The following is an 8,561-nucleotide window of genomic DNA, read 5'->3' on the forward strand; positions in this document are numbered from 1 at the left end:
GGGCAAACAGGCCCAAGGTCCAGCAGACTTCTTATATACCCCAATTGTTGAGTTAGAACTGCTAGTGAGCACTGCTACATTATCATGTATAACATGAGATACCAGCTGCAAGGACCTGGGAGCCATCATTCACTTCACTGGGTAGAGGGGGCAGAGAGAGGATGACATGTGGCCAGACACATCTGTACCCCCTGACCCCTCATCTTTATCATCCCCATGCTAGTCTTTATTGTTCCTAAGGGAGAGCTATTCTCAAGGACCTGAAATCGAAGTCATTTAATTTAGACTGAAGAGAAAAGGAAGGAGAGAACCATTTCCTTCTCTCTTTCATTTTTATCCTTCCTCTTTCTTACTTTCCCTTCCTGTCATTCTCTACTCTCCATTGCCGTCCTTATCTCTACTTCCATCACCTTTCTTCAGGCCCTATCTTCATTCTCAACTCCTTCCTTTGTACGGCTATACTCCTCCACTCCTTCATATCCATCTCCCTCCTCCTGAAGAATTGCACAAGTTAACAAGTTGCTTGGTAACATGCAGTGTTAGACATGCCTTTAATAGTAAAGCTCATGTCTCTTGAACCTAATTATTAGTTTCCTGATCAGAGTAAACATTCAACAAAGCAGGTGTTAATGCAATGAAATAATATATCCTCCTATCATTAAATTAGTTATTCATTTTTCAATTGTTTGTTTATATGGTGAGACCTTGAGTAGTTTCTACAATGGCCTCCACAATATCTGGCAGTGAATCTGGTGAGGAAAGGAATTATCAAATGGGAAAGCAAGGTACATGATACCAGAAGTCTTGAACGTTGTGTCAAACATTTAATTTCCCATGAGCCATTAAAATAAAGCATAGCTCTTACGGCAGCTTCATATATGGCCATAAATAAATGATATCAGCTCATAAGTAAAGCATCTTTGCTCAGCTTCTGACAAGTAACAGTTCCTTAAAGACCAAAGAGAAGACACGAATCTTTCGAAACATGAATTTTTGCCCTTCCGTTTTCCTTCTGAGGTATTACCCGTCATGAAGGGGAGGTTCTTCTCTGACCTCATTTGAGGACGGAACTTTTCACTAAAATGGTGTCACCCTTGAACCCATTTCAACACACCAACGTAGGTGACCACAGAGGAGCAAAGTCCTATAAAAAGGGAGAAGCTCGCGCTACATTTTATCCATCTCCCAGCAGGCACAATCTCATCCTTCTCCAGCTAGGTGGAAGAAACTACAATGGCTCCTGGGACAACTTCATCCACGGTGAGTCCTGCACTGACATACAATGCTCTTGCTTATTTGGACCAGATAATATTTCTGGAATGCAGCCATGAAATTCTGGATTCTAACCATGGAGATATACTGCATATATAGGATAGGAAATGAAAGCTTTGGTAGATACTCGTCCACTTTATAGCATTTTCAAGGACTGATACACATCAGTTTGAAAGATGAGATTAAAACTGAAAGATAGCTAGATTGGGGCTAAACCACATGAGAAGTGTCACATGATGCTGTGTGGTGAGAAGGAATGTTTATTATAAATCTGCTTTTCTCAGTACAAGGGATTTGATAGAATTCTGCCACAGCATTTTTCTTATTCCAAAATAAAATGGAAGGCCATCCTTGAGGATTTAATTAGTTGCAGGACTGAATTTCCTTCCCATTATCCTGTTATTACACCATAGTCTCATACACCAAACCTATCTATTCTAATAGAGACACATGTTACTATGGTTCAGAGAAAATAGTCTTTATATTTTTGAAATATTTAACTTAAAGCATCTTTTGAAACCCAACTTGATTACAGAATCAATATACGTGCATTTAGAAAAACTGGAAAATATACATAAGAAAACATAAGGGGGAGCGGGGGCCAGTTTGGGGTTGAATGTCTCTGCCCAGCATTTCTCAGGTGAATACTGATACCACACACATTTTTCTACAGCACTTTCTTTTAAGGGGAACATTGGACTTCACATAGGATTTCACAGAATGCTAGGACAGAGAACAATCATTCAGGAGACAATTTCCTCCCAGAAAATCAAGGCCTTTATTACCCCAGTGACCTGACAGAGATGCATGTACCAACAGCGTGATGACTTGCCATTTTTTACTAAAAGTACTGCCAATCAGTAAAAACATGTGTCTCTTCTGAGTCCAAGGAAGACTGTTCAAGACTGGTAAACACTCCATGGTCTTAACCTTAACCTTTGGTCATAATACCAGTTTTTCATCTAACTGATCTGAAAATTTATTATAGATTGTCCTAGAACATAGTATGCTCTCTATGATTAGGAACACAATAATCATCACAATTTGTTAACAAAAACCACATGCTAATCCAATCTCTCTCATGCTATCCACCTCTCTCTTCTTTCCCATTCAGTTCCCATCACTGCTGCCGCTGCTCTGTCTGATGGCTATAGTGAGGACAGGAATAGCATTCCCACAAAATCCAGGATGCCCAACTACCGAGGACAAGAATTTTCCTCAGCATGTGAAGGTCAACTTGAATATTCTTAACGGGAATAAAAGTTCCAGAAGGCCCTTGGATTACTACCGCCGATCCACTTCACCATGGAGCCTGCAGTACGTAATGGCGCCAGATAAAAATCTCTGTATTGTTCTATCTTTTATGCATCAGACTTCTAGTTAAATCACCTTGAGGATGATTTTACTTAGAATCATGAGTCAGATTTGGAAGGGCCATTGTGCAAAGCAATGATTCTCAAATGACATTCTATAGACTTCTTTGACAGAGCGCAGGACCACCTCTCCCAGAGAACACCTATCCATTAGATTTCATTGTCACTGACACCAAAAACCCACCCAAATTAATGGCGGTCCTTATTCTAATATTTAGGACACCCTAAGTCTATTGTTTATTTATTTAAAAAAAATTTTTTAATGTTTATTTATTTTTGAGACAGGGGGAGACAGAGTGCTAGTGGGGGAGGGGCAGAGAGAGAGGGAGGCACAGAATCTGAAACAGGCTCCAGGCTCTGAGCTGTCAGCACAGAGTCTGATGTGGGGCTTGAACCCACGAACCGTGAGATCATGACCTGGGACGAAGTCGGACGCTTAACCAACTGAGCCACCCAGGTGCCCCTATTGTTTATTTTAAAAAATAGAAATGTATCATAGAAAATTAATGCTTAAATTCTTTTTACCAGAACTACCATTTAAATGATTGGTTGAAAATTACTAGTAATTAACTTGGATTCTTATACCTTTTTTTTCCTTTTTTTTGGTCATATTAGCAATGGGTTAAGATAGTTTGAATCCCAGGGGGGAAATAACATGGTGGGTATTTCCACCCCTTTTTGAGTTAGATAGTTTTGTTTTACATCACCAATAGACCTATATTTGCTGATCTTTAGTACATCTAATATTTGACCCCATAAAGATTAGATACAAAATGTTTTTTAGTGATTCGAGTTTATGCAAATAAGACTCAGTTACATGGTGCCTATAGATTCACCTGACTGTGGGGTTTCTCCTCCTCCCATTACTAAGAATAGTTCAAAAGTCAAGGCAGGTTATTCACTCAACTAGAGGAGAGAGGGGGAGAAGAGTTTAGAGGGGCTTCACCTTTTGTTTCCAGCCCTTCAAGTCAGCTCTGGATTCTGTTCCATGACTGTGCTGTCAGATAAAATTTTGATGCCTTCTCTGTTTCAAAGATAGACTTCATGAAGTGAGATTAATGGCTATCTTATTTCTAAATGATTCCGTTGGTCTTTGTCTATCAGATTTACCTTAAGAAATCATCCTTTATATCAAACTTAAATCCTTTCTGCAGTCTCAGCCTATCTTATTTGGTTCATTCTTCAAAGAAACTGGGAAACACTGATCATGCTATTCCTTAACATTTCACGTGCTTAAAAATCTAACTTTTCCCCAAACTGTTTTTTCAGACTGGCAGCACTCAGGGAATTTGCAGTGCCTGTAATTTGTCACCTTGTGAATTTGCCTCCCTTTGTCTATCCCTAGTTGATTTCCTTCCTGTTGCTTTACCAGGTATTCACTTTCTTCCTTGCATTTGTCTCCCTGCAGCCGGAATGAGGACCCTGAGAGATACCCTTCTGTGATCTGGGAGGCCAAGTGCCTCCACTGGGGCTGTGTCAATACTGAAGGGAAGGAAGACCACCACATGAACTCCGTCCCCATCCAGCAGGAGATCTTGGTTCTGCGAAGGGAGTCTCGGCACTGTCCCCACTCCTTCCGGCTGCAGAAGATGCTGGTGACTGTGGGCTGCACCTGTGTCACCCCCATTGTTCGCCACGTGGTATAAGAGTTTCCTGTCTAGCCCCAGCTCCCAGACTAGTTAGGCTTTCTGGGGAGTAGATCCAGCCCCATTTCTGACCAAACTCATGAGGGAAATTTGCCGAAAGAGCAAAACTTAAACTAGTTCATCCATTGAAGTTTCAGAGGTAACACTTTTGTCCAGAGATAGAATCTGAACGATCATTCCCTCTCCCTAAAGATGGGAGTTTTGACTGAGTAACAATTTACTTTTTGTTTGCTTTTCTAAGGGCTTTAAGTTATTTGTGTATTTAATAGACCCTGAGATAACTTTGGGGTAGAAGATTCCATTTTAATGAATTACATGCCTTATTTTGTATTTTATTTAAGACAAGGTTTCAGACTTGGGAATTTATTATTTAAAAGGTAAAACTTTTATTTATATGAACTATTTATGGATCTATTTATGTTTCTTAAATCTTTAGAGAAAGGTGAAATAGTGTGATTACCTGTTCTGTCTAGGGAAATCCTACAGAGAGTTAAATGGCATTTGAAAAATTTCTGATTTTGTACTACATATGGATATAGGATTTTCTCCTCTTTGTGTCTTAGGAATGCATGAGATGGCTGGAAAAAAAAAAAACCCAAACCTAGTTTATATTTATTAACTTAATTTTGTAAATTATTGAGGTTTCACAAGAGAGATGGCAAAGTCTGACTCTGCTCTGCTAAACCCTTGTAATAAAAAATTTTTGTAATAAATTTGGGAAGAAAATTTGTCTCATTTTTTCTCATTAACAGTACTTTAGAGAGCTCAGCTCTTTCCCATTTGAAAGAGTATGGAAATTTGCCGAAAGAGCAAAACAAAGCATGCCTTTGAGTAATAGCATCCCATCTACCCCAAGTTCAAGTACTCAATTTCATAAGCCTTCCAGACAATAGAGGACTGAGGCTTTCATACTATTAGCCCATGCTGTGGACACGAACATTCCAAAATGAATTTAGCAAATAAAAATAATGGCTCTGGGAAAAGGGCCCATCATTATTAAAGATCTTACTGAGGGGGCGCCTGGGTGGCGCAGTCGGTTAAGCGTCCGACTTCAGCCAGGTCACGATCTCGCAGTCCGTGAGTTCGAGCCCCGCGTCAGGCTCTGGGCTGATGGCTCAGAGCCTGGAGCCTGTTTCCGATTCTGTGTCTCCCTCTCTCTCTGCCCCTCCCCCGTTCATGCTCTGTTTCTCTCTGTCTCAAAAATAAAAATAAACGTTAAAAAAAAAAAAAAAGATCTTACTGAGAAAAGACAAGACCCTCCCAAAACTATGACCTGAGATTTTAGGACAGGAAAACTTAGGGTAAAATAGCCAGAAAGGGAAAGGTTATGACCTGAGGTCCCCAAGTGGAGAAAAACACATATTTTAAAACCATGCTGGGAGCTTCTGACCAAAAGCAAACTCCCTCAGGCTTAAGGTTTTTCTTAAGAATGTAACTGACACTGGGGAGCCTGGGTGGCTCAGTCGGTTGGGCATCCGACTTCAGCTCAGGTCATGATCTCACAGTCTGTGAGTTCGAGCCTCACCTTGGACTCTGTGCTGACCACTCAGCGCCTGGAGCCTGCTTCAGATTCTGTGTCTCCCTCTCTCTCTGCCCCTCCCCTGCTCATGCTCTGTCTCTCTGTGTCTCAAAAATAAATAAAAACATTTAGAAAAAAAAAAAAAAAGAATGTAACTGACACTACTTACTCCCCCTCAGAATCCCCTCAGGAACTTGACAAAAGACCTAACTTAAAAATAAGTTAGTAGACTATAAAACGTATGACCCACAAGTAACAGTATGGCCATAGACTACCCCTCATACCACAGACTACCCCTCCAACAATGGAAACGAGCTAATTAAAAAGGAATAACTAAGCATTTAGAGTTACCTAGGCAATAAGGGTAGAACTTGAGAAGGAACAGGGAGAAGGGAAGGGGGGTTGACTGGAACGTTATAAAAAAAGTCCCTTGCCTATAGTTCACAGGCATTCACTTTCGAATGCTCCCTCTCTGCAAAAAGGGCTTTCATACAATCTTACTTTCTAATCTTATACTCTAATAAACTTTTGCCTGCTGCTCATTTTATTGTGTGTCTACCTCTTGATTCTTGGAAACGGTGAGACCAGTCACCCTGGACACTGAGGTCAAGAATCCTGAGACAGTTTGACAGGAAGGAGAGAGTGTTGGGAGAAGATATGTTTCCAGACTAGAATCTCCAATCTCTCCCCAGACTCAGGCTTCTTTTGAAGATTAATGCCAACTAGAGATCTAGAGAGGAATATTTTTCTCTTCCTCAGGCCACACCCCAGGACTAATCCTCCTGCTCCTGGCCTCTGATTCATCGCTCCCCAGGACACAGAAAAAAGCCACTGGAGGCAAAACAAACTTCAAGTATGAGAAATTATGAGCCCAAGTAAAATAAAAACTAAATCATATTCAATTCCAGAGTAGTTTCAGGTTTCATCACCCTGTCCCCTCATCATGGCCCAGTGCACTGCCCTACTTCTGGAGGCCTCTGGAAATTCTCAGGCCAGTCCAACTGATTGGGTTTTGGAGTGGTAGTGGGGGTCCAGAGCTGACAGCCAAGAAAGAATTCATGAGATGTCTTTGGTGCAAAAAAAGGTGATTTTATTAAAGCACGGGGACAGCACCCATGGGCAGAAAGCTGCACTGGTTATATACTATGGAGTTGGGGGAGATAAAGTCAAGAGGAAGTTTCTTAAAGGGATTTTCATATCCTAAAGAAAACTCACAGATTACCAGAGGCCTAGCTATTGTCAAGCTAAAGTTGTTTTTCTCTCTAGCAAAGCATTAACATTAAGACAATAGGGAATTCCTGGAGATTAATTAGGCTACTGATAAGACTACCCCCAGACTCTGTTCTGTTTAGTAAGCAATTAGGTAATTAATAAGAGGTACTTTTATAGAAACAAGAAAAATATAGGTTAATGGATAGAGTAAATTACAAACCCAGTGTCTGCCAATGAGAAGATTCTTAGATGTCAGGCTTGAAGGGTCTTCGGATGGAGTTGGAATAGGTAGGAGGAATCAGATGGGGTTTTCTGGTTTGTAATTCAAATGTCTGTAGTGATCCTTTTGAATGGCCCACTGTAAGAAGGAATTATTAGGATAAATTGGAGAAAGGAGAATGGAAAAGAAAGGTACAGCCTTTATTTTTGTTTGAAGAGAAGTTTGAGGTTCACAGGAATAAGAAGGCACATTAGTTTGTTCATTGATTTCCTGTGAAGGAGGTACAAGTTTAATTCTTGATATGAGCCCATGAAGAGTGTCCCTCTAACTCTAATGCAGTGGGAATACATAATAAGAATGGGTAGGGGCCCTTGCATTTTGGAATTAAATCCCCTGCTGTATTAAACTTTTAATCCTTTAAATGAACCATGCTTCCTGGGTTTATATGCGGTGGGTTTCTAGCAACTGTCAGATCAGGTTTAAGGAAGACATGGTTTGCATATTCACTTAGAAATTTATGAATTAACCCGACCTCAAGCAAGTAATTTAATAAAGCACTATAGTCTTTATCTATTGATAGATCTATGGTGAGAAAAGGCTTTTCATATACAATTGTTGGGGGAATCTATCCCATTTTTCAGTTGTTTAAATACGCATATGCCTGTGGGGTCCTGTTGTTATCCCCACAGAATAACAAGCAAGAAGATTGTCCATACCTGTGCTATTGTGACAAATTTTCTGAAGTTTACCTCAGGTTGTTCAGTTTAGGCAAACATTTATACACAATCAAAGCTAAAATTTAACATCCATAAAGGTGCATACCTTTTCTCCCTTTTAGGGAGATAGCCAAATCAAGACTAATTCATTTGCAAAACAAGTCAAGTTTTAACTTGGCATAATTATTTACATAAGCTCAGCAAGAACAGCAATTGTTCATATAGATCTTCCACAATTTGCTTTGCTGAAACTTTTTATAAAGAATCTAGATTAAATGTTTAGTAGCCTCTCCAGGCCAGAAACCAAGAGAAGTACTTGCCATCAAACATGCCTGAAATACCTGCTGATTTAGACGAATTACTCTTCTCAAGGTCCCTAAACATGCTGAGGTCCCTGCACCTGCCACAAAGTGACATTCTTTACTCACCTGGTAAAGCTGATGGGAATTCTAAGCAAGGTATCAGGCCAACATTTCCAAGGGGCTTTCTTGGTTTGATGCTTCAAAAAAGTCAATCTTCGTTCCTTAAAGCTATATGGTCATATCTGAATCTATGCATGTCTCTCAAATAACATTCCAGTCAAAGACTTGGTAAAATAACCAG

At 40.1% G+C, this 8,561-nt stretch overlaps 1 protein-coding gene across 1 annotated transcript; it reads left to right on the forward strand.

Moving 5' to 3' along the window:
- Positions 1-1,187: 1,187 nt before the first annotated feature.
- On the forward strand, positions 1,188-4,357 carry IL17A (interleukin 17A). The gene is made up of 3 exons (XM_040473088.1): positions 1,188-1,260; positions 2,387-2,589; positions 4,054-4,357. The coding sequence occupies exons 1-3, from the start codon at positions 1,234-1,236 to the stop codon at positions 4,289-4,291; spliced, it is 468 nt and encodes a 155-aa protein (XP_040329022.1). The 5' UTR covers positions 1,188-1,233; the 3' UTR covers positions 4,292-4,357.
- Positions 4,358-8,561: the final 4,204 nt, after the last annotated feature.

The sequence above is a fragment of the Herpailurus yagouaroundi genome, unplaced genomic scaffold (assembly GCF_014898765.1).
Source record: "Herpailurus yagouaroundi ecotype Mexico unplaced genomic scaffold, PumYag 139, whole genome shotgun sequence".
Lineage (NCBI taxonomy): Eukaryota > Metazoa > Chordata > Mammalia > Carnivora > Felidae > Herpailurus > Herpailurus yagouaroundi.

Excerpts from the sequence above, each read along its gene's own strand:
- IL17A (XM_040473088.1), top strand. The coding sequence starts at position 1,234 with ATGGCTCCTGGGACAACTTCATCCACG. Across the intron at positions 1,261-2,386 it reads CTGGGACAACTTCATCCACG|TTCCCATCACTGCTGCCGCT; the intron begins GTGAGTCCTGCA and ends TTTCCCATTCAG. Across the intron at positions 2,590-4,053 it reads ACTTCACCATGGAGCCTGCA|CCGGAATGAGGACCCTGAGA; the intron begins GTACGTAATGGC and ends GTCTCCCTGCAG.